Source organism: Dipodomys merriami, unplaced genomic scaffold (assembly GCF_024711535.1).
Source record: "Dipodomys merriami isolate MVZ:Mamm:240054 unplaced genomic scaffold, mDipMer1.0.p SCAF_64, whole genome shotgun sequence".
Taxonomy (NCBI): Eukaryota; Metazoa; Chordata; class Mammalia; order Rodentia; family Heteromyidae; genus Dipodomys; species Dipodomys merriami.
In genome coordinates, this window is record NW_027206224.1 from 3,925,209 (window position 1) to 3,947,089 (window position 21,881).

General features: G+C 50.3%; 2 protein-coding genes across 2 annotated transcripts in view; one reads left to right on the forward strand and one right to left on the reverse strand.

Annotated features, from left to right (window-relative positions):
• The window catches only part of LOC138815446 (CKLF-like MARVEL transmembrane domain-containing protein 4), a 56,303-nt gene extending 45,050 nt beyond the window's left edge, over positions 1–11,253 (forward strand). Inside the window, exons 3-4 of the mRNA XM_070004872.1 lie at positions 2,575–2,673; positions 3,864–11,253. Coding sequence (XP_069860973.1) covers positions 2,575–2,673; positions 3,864–4,028 — 264 coding nt within the window. The 3' untranslated portion in view covers positions 4,029–11,253. The remainder of the gene's footprint in view (positions 1–2,574; positions 2,674–3,863) is intronic.
• Positions 11,254–11,694: 441 nt separating this feature from the next.
• On the reverse strand, positions 11,695–20,986 carry LOC138815447 (CKLF-like MARVEL transmembrane domain-containing protein 3). The gene is made up of 5 exons (XM_070004873.1): positions 20,772–20,986; positions 17,121–17,276; positions 16,118–16,213; positions 15,611–15,731; positions 11,695–12,733 (listed from the first exon to the last, which is right to left on the reverse strand). The coding sequence occupies exons 1-5, from the start codon at positions 20,916–20,918 to the stop codon at positions 12,699–12,701; spliced, it is 555 nt and encodes a 184-aa protein (XP_069860974.1). The 5' UTR covers positions 20,919–20,986; the 3' UTR covers positions 11,695–12,698.
• Between the last annotated feature and the right edge of the window lie 895 nt (positions 20,987–21,881).

Here is a 21,881-nt window from a genome sequence, read left to right on the forward strand (position 1 = left end):
GGACTGTGGCAAACCAAAGAGTACCTGTCTCATCAAAGGCACTAAAACATTTAGACATCTATTTTGACGTTTAAATCCCGTCTTCCTTTGATGACACACCGAGGGATGCCCTTAATATAAAGGACAAGTCAACAGCTTGATTCTGTGACACAGCACAGGAACTCACATTAATTGAGTGTGCTAACTTTGATAATATCCCAGTCTTGAGCCTTTTATTAATTGAACAAGTAATAAATGTTTGTTGTAGAAAAACTAGAGGATAAGTATTTTTAAAAATCTGTGATGAAACTGGGTGCCAGTGGCTCATGCCTATAATCTGAGCTACTCAGGAGGCTGAGATCTGAGGATCACAGTTCAAAGCCAGACCAGCAGGCAGGACTCTTATCTCCAATAAACCACCAGAAAACCGGAAGTGGCGCTGTGGCTCAAGCAGTAGAGTGCTCGCCTTGAGCTGAAGAGCCCAAGGACAGAGTTCAAGCCCCACGACCAACCAAAAAAAAAAAAAACTTTGATGACTCAAGAGAAAGGCAAGCATACATTCAAATAAAATCTTGTAAGCTCATAACTATTCATAATAAACAAAAAGTAGGATAATTCTTAGAATAATTATGCTAAACAGAATAAGCCAGGTACAGACCACATACAGTATGTCAGTCTGTTTCTATGAGATATACAAATATAGGCAAATTAGAGACCCGAGTACAGGTTAATGGTTGCCTAGGATTGGGATATGAATGAGGAATGACTGCTAGTGAGTGTGATATGTACATGTGTGTGTGTGTGTGTGTGCTGAAAATATTGTGCTTCTGATTGCAAACCTGTAGTACTAGCTATTTGGAGGCAGAGATAAGGACTTGAGGTACAAGGCCAGCCAGGGCATAAAAGTTTATGAGACTCTGTCTCAACCAATGGCTTGATAAGGTGATGTGCACCTTTTATCTCAGCTATGGGGGGAAGCACAATGGCTGGGTGCAGTGGTGTGAGCCTGTCATCCCAGTGACACGGGGAAGCACACGTAGAATGATTGTAGCCCGGGCACAAAGTGAGGCTCAGCCTGAGACCAGTGTATCAAAAGAGAAGGCTGGCTGGGTGCCAGGTGGCTCACACCTATCACACCTAGCTACTGAGGAGACTGAGATCTGAGGCTCATGGTTCAGAGCCAGCTGGGACAGACAAGTCCAAGAGATTCTTAACTCTAATTTACCAGTAAAAAGCTGGAACTTGAGGTATGTCTTAAATGTAGAGTGTCAGCCATGAGTGAAAAACCCAAGGGAGAATGTGAGGTCCTGAGTTTGAGCCTCAGTACCTCAGTACCTAGAAAAACAAAAAGTATCTGTGAATGTGTAAAACACCCCAACTGGGCCAGGCGCGGTGTGGGGCTTGTTACCTATGTGGTTCTCTTTAATCCCCAGAGCAACTCTGGGAGGAAGGGGTTTGAAAACAGTATGTGCTTGGAAAATAGTATATACTGTAAGCGTCCCGCATGATGGTGAGGAAGGCAGAGGGACTGCCCTGTTTTGGTTCATTAGGATTCGTGGAGAGCTTGGTCCACATCCAGATGTCAGTGTTGTCTCTTCCTTTGCTTTTTGGTGGTGTTGGGCTTTGAACCTCTGGCTTTGTGTTTGTAGGAGGTATTCCACCATTTGATCCACACCTCCAGTTCTTTGCTTTATTATTTTATTTTATTGTGTTTTTCTGCACAGGGTCTTATGTTTTTGGCAAGGATGGGCCTTGAACCAAGACCCTCCTACCTATAGCTTCCTGCATAGCCAGGATTCCTGTCATACACCACTACCCTCATATTGATGAAGATATAATGTCAATAACTTTTTGTCTGGGATGTCCTTCTGATCTCTGGTTTGCTTCCTGAGGAGTTAGGATTACAGGAGTGAGCTCCTGTGCCTGGCTTATTTTCTTTGTTAAATTTTGAGTATCTAGGGGCTGGGAAGGTGGCTCAGTGGTAGAGCGCTTGCCTTGCATGCATGAGGCCCTGGGTTCGATTCCTCAGCATCACATAAGCAAAAAAGAAAAAAGCCGGAAGTGACCCTGTAGCTCAAGTGGTAGAGCACTAGCCTTGAGCTGAAGAGCTGAGGGACAGTGCCCAGGCCCAGAGTTCAGGCCCCATGACTGGACCCAAAAAAAAAAGAAAAAAATTTTTTTTGAGTATCTATTTGAAATGATGAAACTAGAGGCTTGGGGGTACAGCTTAGCAGTAGAGTGCTGGCCTAGCATGCATGAAGCCCTGGGATTCATCACCAGCACTGTAACTAACAAACTAAGTAAATAAATCAGAACTCTATAAATGGTAACAACTTTAAATGATAATTAATGTTACCGGTTTTGGTGGTCATTTAGGTCAATGACTGGTGATGTGGTAGGGGGAAAATATGGATTTGGCTGTGGCAGTTTGCCCAGCAACGGCATAAACTGTTACTTTGTGTGACTAAAGTCTGTGTGATGTGGAGACCGAGGTTCAGAACTATCTGAAGTTGGTTGTGGACCTTTGTGTGGAAGTTCTTTGGTTGCTTTTAGGCAGACTTTTTTCAAGTGGTTTTATTTGATCTTTTTCCTTAGGATTTGGTCAACACTGGACTCAGCACTTTCTTTTTCTTTATTGCCTCCATCGTACTGGCTGCTTTAAACCACAAGACCGGAGCAGAGATTGCTGCTGTGGTAAGCAACTGGAAGGGTTAAAGGGCAAGCTAATTTCACACTTCTGGGCTCTTTGTTCCTGTGCTCTTGCCTGTCCCCTGACATGTGTCTGGCCATGGGGTTAAGATGTGGGAGCTGGGGACCAGATAGAAGGCACTCATACCTTGTGCTCTATGTTTTTATATACTGTCCACTTGTAAGGGTCATGTATTCCTCCGTCTCTAGTGGGAGGATTTAAAGATTTTTAAAACTCATTTATCTGACTTTTATAAATAGCACTTAGTAGCTTATTTAAGCCTGCCTGGATAATGCAAGCCCTACTGCTTGTCACCTGGAGCTGCTGACTGGGGTGGCCCAGATGAGTAGGCAGCAGGTAGTTGGGGGGTGCTGCGAGCTGTCAGCCTTGTAGCTTGATGTGAGACTCTGAAATTCTTTTTTTTTTTTTTTTGTCAGTCATGGGGCTTGAACTCTGGGCATGGCCACTGTCCCTGAGCTCTTCAGCTCAAGGATATTGCTCTACTACTTGAGCCACAGTGCCACTTCCAGTTTTCTGGTAGTTTATTGGAGATAAGAGTCTCTCGGAGGCTGGGAAGGTGGCTCAGGGTAGAGCGCTTGCCTTGCATGCTTGAGGCCCTGGGTTTGATTCCTCAGCACCACATAAGCAAAAAGAAAAAAGCCGGAAGTGGCACTATGGCTCAAGTGGTAGAGCGCTAGCCTTGAGCTGAAGAGCTGAGGGACAGCGCCCAGGCCCAGAGTTCAGGCCCCACGACCGGACCCCCCCCAAAAAAAGAGTCTCACAGACTTTCCTGCCTCGGCTGGCTTTGAACTGTAATCTTCAGAGCTCAGCCTCCTGAGTAGTTAGGATTATAGGTGTGTCCCACCAGTTCCTGGCTAAAATTCTTTCTATATCATATTTCATATACATTTTCACATTTGGAGCACAGCCTATGAATTACATGCGATAAAAGATGTACTTTAGTGATTTTTTATTTTGAAGGTCCAAAGTGTATCGAAAGACTCCTTAGGCTGTCTTCAGGTCAGTAGCATTATCTGTGAGTCACGTGACTAGAGACTCAAGACAACTGTAATAACTATTCATTGAGCAGAGCAGAGTATGGGAACAGCTGGATGGAGTTCATGCAGATCAGGTCCCCATGAAGCCATCAGGTTTGGGACTTGTGTCCAAGGCTAATGGTGTCTGTGTACTTTAGATATTTGGCTTCTTGGCAACAGCAGCTTATGCAGCGAGCACTTTCCTGGCTGTGCAGAAATGGAGAGTCAGCATCCGCCAACAGAGCGCCAATGACTACATTCGAGCCCGCACCGAGTCTAGAGATGTGGACAGTCGCCCGGAGATCCAGCGTCTGGACACGTGAGGACCCCCAGAGTCCTGCTTCTACCACATGCTCACCTGTTCTTCAATCAAATTTTCTTTCTCTGAGCACATTAGATCATCATGTGATTCCGTTGAATTTTGTCCCCTTTGGTAAAAATTCACTTTGGGAAAGGCTTTCTAAAGTGGCCCAGTGGTCAGCTTTGTGTGGCTGGAGAGGCCTGTATCCTCTGGCCCTGGGTGGCTGTGGGGGCAGCACCCCTGCTGACCACCCATGTCCACTCTAGGTCTCAGCGGTCCCAGAGCATTGGCTCTCATCCCAGAGCCACTTTGTCATATATATTTCTGATGAGTCAGAACTTGGGGTTAAGTGGGGCTGCTAAGATGTCAGGACATGAAGGTATAGGGTTGCAACAGTCAGCCTTGATTTCTGGGCAGCCCCTGTAGTGGGCTCTTGGTGGATGTTGAGTCTGTCTGCCAGGATCCACCCTCTTCATCGTCTTCCATACCTGGGGTGCCCGAAGGCCACATGGGATTCTGAGGATCTTGGTGATGGATGTGTTGGTGGATCTCTTTGCTCTGTCTGTGTGTTGCAGGGACAGGAAAAGCTGGTGTTCTGTGGGGACAGCTCCATGGGACACTGACTTATGGGAAAGTCACCATTTTTCTCCCACCTTGCTGAGAAATCATTTGATTCTTCCTCAAAAGGACCACCTTCCTAAGTCCCAGACTCATCCAGTGATATGGGGACCATCTTGTTTGCCAGTTTCCTGCCTCCCTAAATACCTGGAGGCTGAGTTGCAGAGTTCCTGCAGTTTCATCTTCTTAGGTAAAAGCCACGAAGATAACACAGCCCATTCCACCAGCCAAAGCACTTGCCAGCCTGCTGGCCTCCTGGACCACATATGGGAAGTTTGTGTGTGTGTGTGTGCATTTGTGTGTGTTTGTGTATGTGTGTGCACGCACGCATGTGCTCACATGCACGTGTGTATGCATGTATGTACTACAAATCAGCACACACACACACACACACACACACACACACACACACACACACACACACACACACACACCACACACACACACACACCTCTGTTTTATGGATATGAACTAACTTTCTAAATACCTGAGAAGAGTTCTAAAGTCATTCTGGGTAGACTTGCTTAGATTTAAGCATACTTGAATTTTTACCAGGGCATGTCCTTCCATGGATGTTCCAAGGCACTAATTGTTGCTTTGGATGTTATCATTATGAACATCATTCTTGGAAGCTGTTGGGGGAAAAATTCTAGTTTTTTGATTGGTTCTTGATAAAGTGAGGATTATTTTTGTGGTGAATGAGTTAAATAAGCCCCTAGGATGCTGTAGTTTTTGTGTTGTTAGAGAGTAATTTTATCTTTTATGGAAAAACTATCTTAATTTGTCAGGTTTTCACTCTAAACCATTGTAATGTTTACAGACCTCACTCTAGCTCTAGTATTTTGGAATTAGCCCTACTGAGGAAAAGACATTGTTGGCAGGAAGGTCTTGCAGTAGTGTGGAGAGCCCCCAGGATCTTGTACCAAGGATGGCTCATAGCCCCAGTGTGCTAAGAGCTAAACAGCCGAGAAGGGGATGGTACACATGTTTAGCTTGGGGAGGAGAACACGTGATATGTCTCTCTCTCTAAGCCTGTGTGGCACTGCAGTCTTCAGGAAAGAACAGTATCTGAGTTAACAGTGAAGAGGGCCTGCTGGTCAGTAGATGGCAGTCTGGTGGTCAGGGCCCAAGGTCAGCTCCTTAAACCCAGTGTCCATCACAGTCCACTTCTGCTGTGGTTCCTGTCTGGGGCATGGCCCAGGTCGCATGGCCCAGGTCACATGGCCAAGCTTGTGTCTGGTTTCAGGGGCTGACCCAGCTAGTCTAGTGGTAACTCCTACCCCTCCCTGCTTCTCCCACAGAGGGTAGGCTGGGTCTGGCCCCATGCCTGGTGAGTCCGGTGGAGCCTACTTCACATGTCTGTCTGAGTCAGATCACCTCATGCTTCCCCAGCTTTGAATTTATTAGATGGGGTGATATGGGGGGGAAGATGGCATCTGGATTTTATCTGTTCATTTTACATGTTTATTTAAGTGTGTCTGCATGATCAAAAATGGGCTTATCTCCCTCTGAGAATTCCATTCAAAATCAGTTCACAAAGACCCAGCCATGCATCAGATGGGGCCCACTTGGAAGGACCACCCTGAGCTTTATCAGGAATCTGCCAGGAGTCATATTACTTGGCCTTGGTAGAAGGCCACTTTTGAAGTGAGTCTGAGAAAAAACAAATTAGGCGGGATTGTTGCCTGAATTTCCCTGGTCAGCTCAGTAAAACCAGTTTCCCATCTGGTGAAAAGGGACAATGCCTGGCCTCCTGAGGATGTACTTTCAGCTGAAAGGAAGAGGTCTGAGGCCCAAGAAGACAGTAAGTACCCAGGGAGGCTAGGAAGCTATGCTGTCTTGTGCCCAGACAGGCTTGGGAGTTAATTTGCATCTTAGAGATAGAAATCTTTGGCATTATTTATGTCTCAGTAACTATTTAATTCCTTTGTGATATGAGGCTTCCCAAGGGTTTTGTAAATGTATTTCCTTGTTCTATTTAATTAGTTCTCATCAAATCAGAAGTGGCCTGTATATGTTCTGAGTGTGCAGAGTGCACTGAGTGTACTGAGGGTTGTGGCCTGAGGAACAGTAAAGAAGGATGATGGTCATCTGCAGTGTATTTTTCTTAGTTGTCTCTAGGTTTTGGGGTCTTAAATTGATCTCTGCAAATTGAAGGAAACATGTTTTGTGTGTGTGTGTGTGTGTGTGTGTGTGTGTGTGTGTGTGTGTGTGCATGTGCACATGCACACACGCCAGTCCTGGGACTTGAACTAGGGCCTGGACACTGTCCCTGAGCTTTTTTTGCTCAAGACTAGCACTCTGCCACTTGAGCTACAGATCCACTTCTGGCTTCTTGGTAGTTAATTGACTTTCCTGCCCTAGCTGGTTTTGAACCATGATTTTTAGATCTCAGTCTCCTGAATAGCTAGGATTGCAGCACCCAGTGTTTTTACACTTAGTCATTCCAGTATGGACTGGTGCCACTTAAGTTTGGGGTATTTCAAGGCTGAGGTAAGCTTAGTTTTCTCCATTTTCTGGTGGAATAAATTGACTTGGAGGGTCCAGAGTGTTTCTGCAAAGGAAGGGATGAAGTCCTCTAGCACTGGTAGACCCTCTAATGGTTTGGATGGGTACAAACACTGTCATGTTCAGAGGAAGTTTGTTTTGGCACTAGTTTGGTCTATTGGATGTTTTCTTTCTGATTCTACTTCACAAAGCCAAGGCATGGGGAGGGAGAAGTACCTTTTCCTGTTCATAAAGAGCGGCTATAGTCATTAAGATCTCCTCTGAGAAGCTCAATTTAAAGCAAACAACTACCCAAAGAAAATTGCTTTTGTCTACAAAGAAAGCAAGAATACAGTAGTGCTCACATCTTCCTTAGGAACATGAACAGATTGGGCAGAGTGCAGCCACTGTGCAATCCCCAGGAAATCAGTGAGGACCAGTAAGTAAGGCTCTGAGGTCTTGGTCCTGGAGCCCCTTTTGTTACCGTGCCATGTCTGGTATGCTTGGTCTCTACCTCATCCTGGGTGCTGCTGGCAAGAGCTTTATGGCTCGTGGCTTGGTTGGAAATATTCTTGTTCTTTTCAAGTTGTCAGTGTCCTTGGCCCTCTCTGAAGCTTTCCTGGCCATGCAGGCCTGGGTTAAACACAGGCAGTTATGATGAAGGCTTCTCATCCATGGATATATGTAAGTCTTGCTTGGATAATCCTTCGTGAAGCCCAAGCTCACCCCTTCTATAAAGAAACCCCTGACCTCTCCACATGATCTCAAAGGTGGGTCAAGGTTTCATCCCTTTCCACACCGGATTTTCTGTGGGTTGATGACTTGTTACTCTTAGTGCCAACAGAGAGTGGAGTGTGTTCTTGTGGCCAGGTTTTGATAATGTAGGTGGTTCCTGCTCTGTGTTCAAAGCAAAGCAGTCCTGTAGTCACTGTGCCATTGCCTGGTTGCTGTTTTCTCCTAGATCTAGTCCACAGAGCAGTAGTCACATTGATGAGGTGGCAGGAAGGAGAACACACTGTAGACCAAGAGCTCTAGTCAGTTCTTATGAGTAAAAGAGAAGGCTGCTTCTGACTCTGAGTGCTGCTGCTGTCTCTGAAGGTCTCCAGAGGCCTTTCTAACCCCTAATGATGTTGTAGGATTCAGAGTTTCTCTCTTTGCCCTGGCTATCTGACCTTTATCACTGGGGCGACCAAGGCCAGCTAGGCAAGGGCTGAGTGCCCAGTTAATGTCTGCCCAAGGACAGGAGGGGAGAGAGGAAGAAGAAAAAGAGGAGGAAAGACTGCTGCTGGTAGCACTAGACTTGTTTACAATCCCAGACTGCCCTGGAAATGTGTACCTGGCTAACTACTTTCCTGTGCCTTTGTCTTGTTTTCATGAATGAGCTGGAGGGAGAGTTGACATGGGGACCACTATTCCCTGGTGCTGAGGGGCCTCTTGGTATGGAGTCTGGGTACAAGCAGGTGACTGATCCGGCTTAAGTGCACCCCAGGCAGGACACAGACCTAACAGGACCACCACCTTCTTGCTTTGTAAATTTTCTTCACTCTATAAAATGTATTTTTTTCCTCTTCCCAAAGACATCTTCAAAATCATTCTGGCTCAGAAAGCAATTTGAAATATTTGACCTTTTGTGTTTCCTTTATTTAGAAATTGTCTCTGAAAGAAAATGCCTTTGGTATGTTAGAGCTAGAAGAATTTTCTTCTGAGAAGGGAGTGTTCTGTGGGGCAACTTCATGCCAGTAAATAGCACTTGCACACTTCAGCCTGAAACACTATTGTCTTTGCAGGAATATGTTCTTTTCCATTTGGGCATAATTTCTCAGCCTTTAGGATATTTTTCTTTCTAGTTTTTCTTACTCCATAAACAACAGTAAAGAAAAGGCAAGGAAAAAAAGATCTATAAGCCTACTGAGCTTGAAGCCCTAGCAACTTAGGTCCTAGACTAGCATGGCTGTGTTGTCAGGTTAGTTTATCATCTACTTTCTTTTTATGCTAAGATTCTGGTTCAGAGTTAATTGCTTGTTAATATTGTGCCTGGTGGGAAACAAGATTCTTAGCATTATTCGTGTCAGATTCTGTGATAGTCAGAAACCACCAACCCTGAGTTGTCTTTGGACACTGCTGCTGGCACCCATTGGGAAGTGCCCCCCCCTTTAAAAATCAGGAATGGCCAGGAGTTGAGGGCAGTGAACCGGGTGCCCATAAGGCGGGGCCAGACCTGATAGCCACTTCCGCTCTTCAAGCCCTGCTTTGCATCCCTGACTATCAGAATTTTGCCTTAGCAAGTTTAAAGACTTTCCTTCCCTCTGGAAGTGAAGACCAGTGTTCAGGGATGAAGGGAGAATCTAAGGTTCAGCGGCTGGGGAGGAATGAGGGCAAGGGCAGGAGGTCTGGGGTGGCCCCCACCTTGGCTTACACCCAGAGGGTCCACTAATGTCTGACTTTCACTCTAACTCATTTCAGAAAGGTTTCAAGTCATGATGAAATTAACCTAGTTGCCTAAAATCAGTGCTTTTTATAACCGGGTTTTGTCTGACATGGCCCCCTCTAGGAGAATGCTAGGGACTGAAGATATTTGTATATGTTGAGTTTGTAGGGGTTCTAGAACCCATGGCAGAAACACTAAACTATTTATTACAGGTATGACTGTATTTTTTTTCAAAGTAGGCAATTCTGTCTTTGTATATTTTAAGACAAACAATCACTTCACCTTTGGTGCCTTCCATGTGTCACGTAAGCACTCCTGTCAACCATGGAATTGGAAAAAAAGATGTACATTTAGTTAAAAAAAGATAACACTATTTTTGTAGCATGATTCAGATTGTGTCCTTTTAATGTTGCTTTCAACAGGCTGGTCTTGAGGGTTGGATCGTTTTCCTTTTAAACTTCATATGTATTTTAAAAAACAACAACAAATGAACAAAAGCCCCTGGCCACTCGTGTATTCTCTCCACTGCATTTGTGTTTCTGCTTACTTATGGTATCTTAGGGTCAGAGTATATTTCTGTGAAATTATCACGAGTCAGTCAGCATAACTGCATTTGGCATTGTTCAACCATTTCTCAGTTTGAAGAGCCCAACAGTAAAAGGAAGGTGGTTTCTTAGTAAAAAGAAAAGGACAGAAGGAAGGGTGGAAAAAAGAAAGGAATGAACGAAGGAGGGAAGGAACCATTATCTGACTTTCCCTCTGGGTCTGAAGTAGTGGGCAAGCCTGTATCTTGCTCCTTGCCCTGTCACCCTGGTGACCCCCAGGGTGTTCTCCTTTGGTATCTTCCAAGGTTAGCTCCAGGTAGCCTTCTTCTTAGGAACCCCCTCATCTGCTCCAGGCCTCATCTTCCTCCATTTCAGACTGGGTTTTAGACACCCCAGTGGGCTCATGGCCAGCTCTGGATTGTGGGCCTGAACATGGTAAGGTGCTTGCTGCGAGGAGCTGAATGAAACCAAGGTACAGGCCTACTCTTGCAGCTCCTTCCTTTCCAGCCCTGCAGCACGAGTTGTGTTTGCTCCAGGAAAATCCTAAGTGAGCCATTGCTGCATGAAGGTACAGACTTAGCAAAACATGAAACTGTAGCTGTTTATTTTTGTCCTGAAGTCAGAAGTGTAATTCAGTGACATCGGAGGAATCCAGCTAAGTGATAACTCTCCACTAAGATCACTCATTGGTACTTGCCCACGGGGCACTTTTGGGTGGCAAACTGTCACTTTGGTCTAGAAAGTCTTAGGGGCATTTTGAGGTGCTAACCATTGGGAAAACTGATTTCTGTGGTTGGCAGGGCAGGGTTCCACTTCTGGCCTCTAACTTCCGAGGATGCCATGGGGTGAGGGTCTCCCAGCTCCAGCCTGGTTCTTGAGTCTGACCCTATACTTAGGAGTGATTGGGGGGGTGGCGGGGGACAACGTGTTCGTTTCTATTGAGTACTGCTGTCTTCCCTGACAGCACACAAGGCTGCATACTGCCCTCAATCTTCCTCTTTTCTTTTGAAGGACCAACTTTTCATGGTACTTGTCTTGACTTCATAGTGTTCAAATCTGTATTTTTGTATGTAGAGGGAAATAATTTTCTCAACACTAATCGCTAATAAATATTGTATTAAATTGTCATGAAGGAGTTCTTGTTTAATAAATGGACATGTGAAAATGCCCTTGTGTCTTCTGTCTGTCTGTCTTTCCCCCACACAAGGGCTGTGGCCCCAGCTCCCGTGGCCGCCTCTATTGAGAGTGCCGTGGACTCAAGGCACACAGTATCACGCCACCAGGCTCCACTGCCGTGCAGGCAGGGAGCACGAGTTAAACACTGCGGGCTTCTCTCAGCCTCTGCACATCCCACTTTCACACATTTTCAGGCTGTGCTGTGTTATGATTGAAGGTTAATGCCCCAGCTTGGCCACAGTACTCACCAGGATCCTCCAGAGAGCCCTCACTTCTGGCTGACATGGGATACGTCCTGGTGTGCAAGTGAGGGAGCTGGTCACTTAGCTATTGTATGTTCTTGGCTGTAGGGTAGCTCATGCTGGTGAGATGCTGGCTACAGCACCTGTACTGCTCTAGGTGACAGAAGGGTTTTTAGACACACACACATTCCATGCACATAGTCAGTCTGCTTTAATCTATTATGGCATTTCCCCCCACCCAGGTCAAGGCATTCACATGCAAGATAATAGTAAGGCCACAGATGCCCAAAACTTGGACCTAGACTGGCTCATTCACAAGGCCTTGGGAGTCACAGAAAACACCACTCATTAAAAGCTCATTTTGTATAAAAATATAAAAAAGGTACAAAATCCCATGAAGATACATACACAGTGTAAGTTCCTTATTGAACACAGGAGGACGGATTGTCTCATCTTTTCTGAGGGGCCAGTGGACCTGCCCTGGGGTCCAGAGGAAGCACACTATCCTCAGGGTTCCAAGGAAGAGGGCTTTGCTGGGCCTGCCCAGCCGCCCATGCCACAGTCACTGCCCTGTTCTGGTTGGCTCCCTCCGCTGACTCTGGCAGGGAAGTCTATATAAGCTGGTTTCTGAGCTGGTTTTAGACCCAGAATGAAAGACATGGTTTCTAGGGGTGAGCTGTCAAGATGAGACAAGACCGTCTCCTAGACAGGGAGGCCAAGGTCCTTTTCTCCCTCCATGATGAGGAAGGAACTTGTGCTCCTTGAATAAAGATTCCTGGAGGGGTTGTTCTCAAGTGCCAGCATGAGCAGGGGTACCCCATGTAGAGGCCACCAGGGCCTACCGAGTGGGCCCCACCATGCATTCTCAGTCTGTTCCCATTAGTGAAACACAGCCTCCACCCTACAGCACATGCTATGACCTGAGATGGCCATGTCTGCCGTGTCACCTGCCTCTTTTGGCAGCGAGATGAATGGGTGGAAGAACTGTGGGACAGGAGTGGGAAGTGGGATATTTATGGTGCCCAAGCATAGTGGTTCAACGTTGAATCCGAGAGGCACATGTCCATGGGGCTCCTGAGTGTAACCTGGAGCCTGGGGGGAGGCCTGTGGAGGCAGCCTTCCTCCCACACCAGCGGCCCCTGGGCACACTCAGCAGCCCTGGTAGGAAGGCAGAGGTGTGAGCCACGAGCTGGCCTTCAGTCGGAGTCCGAATCTGAATTAGAATTGTCTTCTGGAAGGAAAGCAGAGAAAGTTGGCTGAAGGCCTGGGGCTGCTCCCAGGGGTGGGTGGTGGCTGGGTTGGGGGGCGGGGTGGGGGTGGGGGAGACTGCCAGGCTGCTCTCCCAGGCTTGCGTCTGGTAATGTATGCTAACTCCAGTGGGGGCAGGTGGTGCAAGTGTGTGTGTAGAGGGGAGTCTCCACCCAGGCCAAGGTTCCCCAGGACCTTAGCACCTCCCCAGGCTCCAGGGGCTGTTCTCACCTGGAGCAATGAGGTTGCATCCCAACCTTGCTGGGACCCCCAATTCAGCAGGACAGGGTAAGGACAGCTACTTCTTGTCCCCAAACTAAATATACTCACACATCAACAACCCTGTTGTTTGGTTGGTTTTGTCAGTTGTAGAGCTTGAACTCTGGGCCTGGGCGCTGTCCCTCAGCTCTTCAGCTCAAGGCAAGCGCTCTACCACTTGAGCCACAGTGCCACTTCTGGTTTTCTGAGTGGTTTATTGGAGATAAGAGTCTCATGGACTTTCCTGCCTGAGCTGGCTTTGAACTGTGATCCTCAGATCTCAGCTTCCTGAGTAGCTAGGATTACAGGCGTGAGCCACCAGTGCCCAGCTTAGCAACCCTGTTAAAAAAAAAATCTGCTTTCATTGTTTCAGTCCCTCACTCATCCTGTTTTCTACTACTGCGATGATCACTAAAAACTGTATGATGTTCAGAGCCTGTTGGTGAGGTGTGACCCGCAGGCTCCTTCAAATCTTGCTACTAAGGAAGTGGCACTGTGGCTCAAGTGGTAGAGCTCTAGCCTTGAGCTGAAGAGCTCAGGGACAGCGCCCAGGCCCAGAGTTTAAGCCCCACGACCAACAATGAAAAACAAAAACAAAAATCTCGCTACTAAGGTTATTCTGTAGAGCCTTCAGGAGACCTCCTACCCCACGAAGAAAAAAGTACCCCTGTCCTACCTCAGTCCCCTTGCTGCTTTGGTATCTCTCTTGACACCCTCTCTTCTTCCTCTTTCCCTCTCTTCTGCGATAGTAGAATTTGAACTCTGGACCCCAAGCTTGCTTGGCTTGCTTGCTCATCTCTAGAACTTCCCATCCTTATCTTTTGCTGCTGCTTTTGAAGATGAAGTCTGGTGGAGTTTTCTACTTTGAAATAGGATCCTCCCAATCTCAGCCTCGTGAGTAACTAGGATTATATATGTGAGCCACCTGTGCTCAGCTGGTTGCTATGTATCAATAACCCCCTTCTGGTCAGCCTGACTCTTAGAGTCCTAGGTGTCTTTAGGCTACCTGCTCATAGACGGGCTAGGGACAGGGCCAGTGGGGCAGCTGAGGCTGTGTGAGAACCTCCTTAATCCCCAACTCTTCCCCCAACTCCCATGCTCAAGATCTCAGTAAGATCTGGTGGATTTTGTTATGTTCATGTCTAGCATATAAGCATCTAACATGTACTTTACTGTAAAAACGTATGTGTAACTTAGGGCTCTGTCCCCCGCAAAGTTCTCCAAATAGGAGTGTTCCCTGGATGACAGATGCTGCAGCTGGCAGTTGTCAGGGGACATGGTCTGGGTTTTGCTTGTTGCAGTATGGGGGAAGGGCCTGGGCATGAGTCACTTTAGCACAGTGGCAATGTCTGGGGTTCACTCCTTCCTTGGGCCCTAGAAGCAGAACTGTTGCACCTTTGCCTAAACCGAACCAACTGAGTCCCACCTCAATTCTAGGTGCTTGGTGGGAAGGACTGAGGCCATGCCTGAGGGCGCCACAGCTCCATGGTCCACCTGCCCAGCCACAATTCAGGTGGCTGACTTCAGAGACATGTCTGGCATGGATGGAAGCCCCTGCTCATAGACTCTTACCTTCTTCCTCCACCTGCTCCCTTTCTTCTTGTCTGCACGCTCCTATCCACACAGCTAGGGTCACCTCTAGGACTCTTCAGCCTCGCTGGCACACAGGGGCCACCCTCAAGCTGCTTTATATTCATACATGCTAAGTCCTTATTTTGTTTTAAGGTTGTCCCATCCAGAGCCTTCCCTGATACCTACTGTTCCTGTCCCCTGGTACAGTTCCCATCCTATTGCGTCTGGTGCCAGTCTACTTTGGGAACTAATTCCTATCTGGACTTTAAGCTCCCCTGGGGCAGGTCTGGATCTCCTGCACTTTCCAGGGCCTGGCATGACAGTCGGGTGACACAAAGGCCTAAGAAAAGTCTGGAGGGCAGACTACGCCTCCAGACCAGCTATAGTGTCTGACAAACCTCTGCCACAGGCCCTGCCCTGCACAGGCAACACAGCCCCAAAGATGAGACATCTGATACGGCTGTGTTGTCACAGACAGGAAAACCAGCTTCCTTCTACCTTTCAGTCTTTTTTTTTTTTTTTTTTAAATCAGTTAACATGGGAGCCAGCCTGTCTGGGCTGGCATGAAGGCTTCAGGGGTTATAATGCCTGTTGTATTTCCTTGTAAATGACACCAAGCCGAGCCTGAGCTTGCCTGGGTGTGCCTGGGGGCTGTGGATGAGGATAAGCGCTCTGGGTACTGACTTACTGCCCTGGCAGGCAAGAGAGGAGAGGAAACCGATCCAGATTGGCAGCCACTCTGGATGGCAGGTAAACAGGTGTCTAGACACCATCTACCCTAGAGCCTGGCACAAGGAAGGGTCCTTGTGGAGGGACAGAGGTACGGGAAAGCCTGTCCCTTCCGGATAGCCTCAGGCCTAGGGAGGGCTGGCTTTGACACCAGGTTATAAACATACTTCCTGTTTCCTCACCACAGCCTTAAACCAGTCAGGTATCCCCCGAAGGGGACAGGATAGCTCAGGGACCCTGCAGCTAAGCTAGGGCTGACCAGCTAGGTTCCTCAGTGGAATCCTCCAGAATAGCCACTCACCTTCTGTCCTGTGGGCTGTGGTATCATCTGTAGAGTCTCCTTGCTTCAGGAATTTGGCCACATCATTAAAGATCAAGTAGAAGTCAATGGCAAACACGATGGTGGCAAGGAAGCCAAAAACCTATGGGTCATGAACATGTGGCAGAGAACACTAAGCAGGGTCAAAGGATAGTCACCAGAAGCCTGGGGTCCCTAGGAGGGAGGAGGATAGGGACATGGGGAGGCAGCCAGAAGATCCACCCCTCTCAGGACCAACTGGCAGAATGATGGGAACTAGGGAGATGAACTGTGAACCCAGTTAGACAACTAGCTTTTTAACACTCAGAGCAGAATGAATTTCTGGAAAGAGGACTCTGGAAGAGTTGAGATCTGCATGGGAGCCCAAGGGATCCAATCTGGGAGAGGAGGTCCCCAGGTCCAAGCCTAAATGGGTGCCCAGACAAGTGACTCAGGCTTCAGGAAAGGACATTGCCGATCACCTTCTCCTAGGGTAAGAGAGCTGCTCACCCCGGCAGCTTTGTAGGCCCCATCTGAGTATTTCGCAACAGCTGTGATGGAGATGACGAAGTAGATGAGGGCAGCAGTGACGCAACGCAGAAAGTCCTGGGGAGAGAGGGACATGGCCAACATTGCCTGAGCTCCTGGAGACAGCAGCCTGGTCACACACTTGCCCGAGGCCCAGCTCCTGGGAGACCTGCCCATCTCCCTGCCCCACCTTGGCCCTGGCCCCAGTCCCCATGTTCCTCCTTTTGTCCTGCAAGCTGCCACTGGCTAACACTGGCCTGTCCCTGCTCCAACTATCCTCAGCCTTAAGGGCAACAAACAGGGTGTGGATCGGCCTGCAGCTCACTCAGTGGCTTAGCCCATTTGGGAGCAGTGGGAGTTTTGGAAACTTGTCTCCTGGCTACCCAACAGACAGACCTGGCCCTGGGCCTTGCTTTGCCACACACTTGTGGCTAGTCCATTTATGGATCATAGGCTCTGCTTACTCATCCCCAAAATGGGCAGATGCAAGGATGTTAGAGATAAAAGCCAGGCCATGGGGTTCAGAGCCCATCCCTTAATGCCTCTTCTCTGTGGTGTATTTAGGTCAGTAAAGGCCATTGGCTGGGTCTGGGGCCCCCATGTGATCCAAGAGGACCAGGGTTGCCAGGTGTCTGTGGTCTGAGTAAGCTTGCAGGTCCTGAGTTAAGTTGCCCTGATCCTGGAAATGGTTTGAATTCCTGTGGCTGACCAGTGTTTCTTCAATGCCCCTTGAGAGCGACAGCGCCACCTGGTGGTCAGAGGTGTTTTGGGCTCCCTGTTTCATAGACCTCATCTCAAGTCCCTCTAACCTGTTCCAGGTCCCACTCCTGGCTAGATAGAATAATCTGACATCTGCCAGGTGCTATTTGCTCTTTGTAGCTTTGAAGGCAGGGTAGGACCCCAGAATAGGACCTCAGATTCCTCATCAAGTCTCTGTGTGAATATCTTATAGTCAGCCCCGTGCTCTTGATCCCCTGGGACTCACCATCATGGGCCAACACAAGCCCTGCCACTTGTCATTCAGCTGCATGGCATCAGCAAAGAGGAAGTAGAGGGCCAGGAGGAACTCCAGCAGAGGCACTGTGAGGAAGGCTGATGCTGAGGACACCACATAGCAGATGAAGGTGATGAATGAGAGACCCTGCAGGGAAAACAGCAGAGTCTGGCCTTATTCCTTTGCCCTGGGCCAAGGTCTAGTGGAGGCTCCAAGCAGGAAGGCCACCTGATCGGTCTTGCAGCTGGAAAGTGGCAGAACCAGGATTAAAAGCTGTCAGGCACCAGGTGGGTGTGGTGGCTCACACTTGTAATCCTATTTGGGAGGTGGAAATCAGGAAGATGGCAAAGATGAGGCCAGTCTTGGCTGTGAGACCCTCGAGTATGAAGAAGCATAAACAGAAGTCCAGGCTGGCTCGGGCATAAACGTAAGACTATTAAAAAACAAACAACAAAAACTAAACCAGCCAGGCATCAGCTGCTCATGACTGTAATCCTAGCTACTTAGGAGGTTGAGATCGAGGATTATGGTTCAAAGCCAGCCTGATCAGGAAAGTCCATGAGACTCTTTTTTTTTTTTTTTTTTTTTTGGTGGGGGAGGTCCAGTCGTGGGGCCTGAACTCTGGGCCTGGGCGCTGTCCCTCAGCTCTTCAGCTCAAGGCTAGCACTCTACCACTTGAGCCACAGCGCCACTTCTGGCTTTTTTCTTTTTGCTTACGTGGTGCTGGGGAATTGAACCCAGGGCCTCAGGCATATAAGGCAAGCGCTCTACCACTGAGCCACCTTCCCAGCCCCTCCATGACACTCTTCACTCCAATTAACCACAGAAAAAGCCAGAAGTGGTGGTGTGGCTCATATGGTAGAGCGCTAGATTTGGGCAAAAGGAGCTCAGGGACAGTACAAGTCCAGAGTTCAAGTCCTAGGATGAGCAAACAAAACAAAAATCAAAAAGGCCTAGGGTCATGACTCAAGCACTAGAGTCTGCCTGGCAAGCATTAGACCCTGAGTTCAAACCCCAGTACCACCAAAAACCAACAACAACAATGTAAGGCCCAGCCCCATATCCATGCTTTTCCCAATCCTCCTGGGCCCAGCTCAGAGTCCTGACCCCATGCTAACTCCCTGCCACACCCCATCTTGAAGGCCCAACATTCTTATAATGTGTCCCCCCCCCAACCAGGTGCCCACATCCTGAAGCCGTTCTACCTTCCCCTTCCTGTTCTATGACAGAGTCCCTTCAACTCCAACACTACCCACCAAATGCACACCAATTAAACCACAGCCAAGCCTCAAGAAAGTAATATGTACATCTAAGATCTGTGCTTTTCACTGGATGTAATTTTACCAAAATGTTGGATTTCAGTTAATGATATACATGTTGAAATATGGCCAGGCTGGAAATGTAGTTCAAGTATCACAGCTCTTGTCTAGCTAAACACAAAGCCCTGAGTGCAAGCCCTACAGCTCTTCAGCTGTAGACTAGTGCTCTACCCCTCAGTCCCACTTCCTGCTTTTTCTGCTTATGTGGTGCTGAGGAATTGAATGAGGGCCTCATGCATACAAGGCAAGCGCTCTACACTGAGCCACCTTCCCAGCCCCTGCTTTTTTTTTTAAATAATCACTTGGTCGTCTAGAATTGAAATGTACTAATATGTACTAAATAGTATTAGATACTACTAAAATGTGCTAATAATGTGTTCATAATGTTCGTAAGAAGCAAAAACTAGAAGACATAGGCAATGGAGCCCTGGGGCCCTGCTCGAGTCAAAATGCTGTAGGATTCACAGTTGTGGGCAATACTGAGGCTAGAGGCTAGAAGACTTTGTGCAACATTGGGACAATCAAAAGGAAGAGACTCTTGGACGGGTCAGGGGTTCCTCTAAGCCCAGCATCCACCGAGGGTTCTGGGTATTCTAAAATGAATAGACTCTGTTGAATGGCCACTAAGGAAGGGTACCAGCATTAACCCAGGGTTGGCTGGCCTGTAAGCACTGGAGATTTTCATCTTTCTCCCTTGACTTCTGTCACTGTGGCTGGCTTTGACTACATTCATGGCTGAGTAGTTTGAAGTGGGGCTCAGGGGTTGGCTATAGGAGACCCAAGGGGCCACTCAGATGTCCCAAGGAAGCGCTGTGGCTTCTTCAAAGGGGCTACAGAGTCCCCAGGGCACTGCTGTCTTGAACACAGCCGTAGGGTAGCTGAGCCCCTTTTGGACAGACAGGAGACATAGAGAGGTCCCGTGAGGCCTTCCAGGAGATGGCTGCCAGATTATGATCATCCGGGTCCACAGAGTTCAGTTCCTCTGTCCAAGGCTGTCTCTCCCCTCCCTGTCCCTAACACCTCCTACCCCCAAAGCTTGACTCTGGGAATTCCCCCCCCCCCTTCCTCCTGCTGGGGTCCTGCTTTCTCATTTGTCAGTTCTTGGGAGCCAACTTCCTCCTCTTTCCTGCTCATGTCAGCCTCCCTACTTCCCAGAGCCCGGGGCGGGAGGAAGGCTAGGGGCCTGGAATCCTCACACCCAGCTAGGCAATACCTCCTCTGAGTTCTGGCTGGCATTCCTGTCCCCTGCCCTGAGTGTGTGTGTGTGGGGGGGGGGGTCTGGAGCCTCCTCTGTGAGCGGTGGAGTCAAGGTGTCTCCCCAAAAGTGGCTCCCAGGGGTGGCCAAGCCTGGAGGCCGTCCCTGGAAGTGTGGACTCCGTGCCTGTAGGTGCCAAGCCCGACCTGACCATAAAGCAGGAGGGGGCTGTGGGATGCCCCTGCCACCGGCCCTGGAGGGACAAGAGTGGGGACAGGAATCTTCCTCTCGCAGCCCTTCTACCCTCCCACTAGGTCCCTCCAACGAGCCAGCTGCCCTAGACATCTCTTCTGGAACGTTCTCCCAATTGCCACCTCTAAGCAGGACCAGGACAGGTAGGGTCAAGTTGCTGAGGATCTAAGCACCAAGTGGCTGAGGACGGCTCCCTCCTCCGGCTCCGGCCCCTGGCTCCCCACCCCGGGCGGCCCCACACCACAGTCCCCGCCCCACACGCGACAGTGCGGGAGGGAGGGAGGGAGGGAGGGAGTGTCAGGAGGACAAAGGAGCCCTGCGCTGGGGTGGGGAAGGAGGAAGGCGCCCAGAGGGGGCGGGCAGAGGGAATGAAGTCACCCCGGGCCTCCGGGCCCACGCCCCTGTTGTACCGAGGGCCGCCCGCACCCCCACTGCGTGGCCGGGCCTCACCCACTCCCGGGGACCCCAGCCCCGCGCCCCTCTCCCCACCAGCACCCCAGCTCCCGCCTCCGCTCTTGGCTCCTCCGGGGCGCAGCGCGATGGAGGCCAGAAAAAGCGGAGGCACAGCCGTCCCGCGGGCCCAGAGAGGGTGGACGCGCCCAGGTCACACAGCGCCCGGGGGGGGGGGAGGGAGGGCGTGTGAGCCTCACCAGCGCCCCCTCATCCCGCGTCCCACGCCCCCCAACTTGGGCCCCCGAGGGTTGGAGATTCGCGCTCGGGCGTTGTGCAGCTTTGCAACCCTTGGGGCGTCGGGCCGATTCCGCGGGGTTCCTCCGCCCGCGGAGGCCGAGATGCGGGTCGGAGCGCAGCACCCCCCTCCCCCCCAGTTCCCCGACGCCGGGGTCGCGGGCCTCGAACCCGCGGCCCCGCACTCACCGACTCGGCCAGCAGGAGGCGGCCTTTGGTGGAACAGAGGAAGGCGCGCGCCGGCAGCAGCGCGCGGAGCCCGGGGGCCGCCGCGCCGGCCCGGGAGCCGCCCGGGGACTCGGGGTCCGCCTCGGAGTCCGGTCCTGGGGGCCACATGGCGGAGGCGCAGGGCTGAGGCTCGGCCTCCGGGCCTCTCAGCCCGCGCCCGGGAGGGAAGCGGAAACCCGGACGGCGCGGAAGGAGGAAAAGGCGAGACCCCGCGGCGCGGGGCGCATCCCGCCGCCCCGCCCCCGGCCCGCCCGCCGCCCCGCCCCGCCCCGCCAGCCCCCTCCGTGTCGGCGGACGGAGGACTCGCTGCCCGGCCGTCCCGACGGGGCCCCCCCCGCCCCCCGACGCCCGGGCGGCTTCCCCGGCCCCCCGGGCCTCTCTCCATCTCTTTGTTGGCTGTCCTGGCCGGGGTCCTGCGGTCCCCCCCCCCCCCCCGCCACTGCAGGACCCCCAGGTGCGCGCGAACCCCGCGCCCCCCGCGGCTGGCTGTGTGCCCGGCCCGGGCCTCCCCCCACCCCCGCGGTCTGCAGGCCGCCGTCCTGGTGCTCCCTGACCCCCGAGACCTGAGGGTCACCAAAGCCCGCTTCTCACCGACCTCGAACCCACGCCGGGGTGGTTGTGCGAGGCCTTTAGCTTCCCCCTTCATCCTCAGGAGGAATGAATGCTTAATCACCCGTCAGGGGCACGTAGGTAACAGGAGCTTCCCGTCCAGCTCCAGGGTTGGTTTGGTCAGGGTGCAAGGCCTTGCCATCTTCTCCTTCCTTGTCCGTCCCAACTTTCCTACAGCTTCTTGAACCATGCTCCCTTCTGCCAGAGGACTTTTGTACAGGCTGACCCTTTCCCCAGGAATGGCCTCTGCTGCTTTTCTTTTTTTTGGGGGGGGGCAGTCATGGGACTTGACCTTTGGGCCTAGATGCAGGGCCTGAGCTCAAGGTTAACCACAGCACCACTTCTGGTCCCCCCCCCCCCACACACACACAGCAGTTCATTGGAGATAAGAATCTCACAGATTCTTGTCCAGGCTGGCTTTGAACCCTGATCCTCAGATCTCAGCCTCTTGAGTAGCTAGGA

Excerpts from the sequence above, each read along its gene's own strand:
- LOC138815447 (XM_070004873.1), bottom strand. The coding sequence starts at position 20,918 with ATGTGGCCCCCAGGACCGGACTCCGAGGCGGACCCCGAGTCCCCGGGC. Across the intron at positions 17,277-20,771 it reads GCCTCCTGCTGGCCGAGTCG|GGTCTCTCATTCATCACCTT; the intron begins GTGAGTGCGGGG and ends TTTTCCCTGCAG. Across the intron at positions 15,732-16,117 it reads GGGCCTACAAAGCTGCCGGG|GTTTTTGGCTTCCTTGCCAC; the intron begins GTGAGCAGCTCT and ends CATGACCCATAG.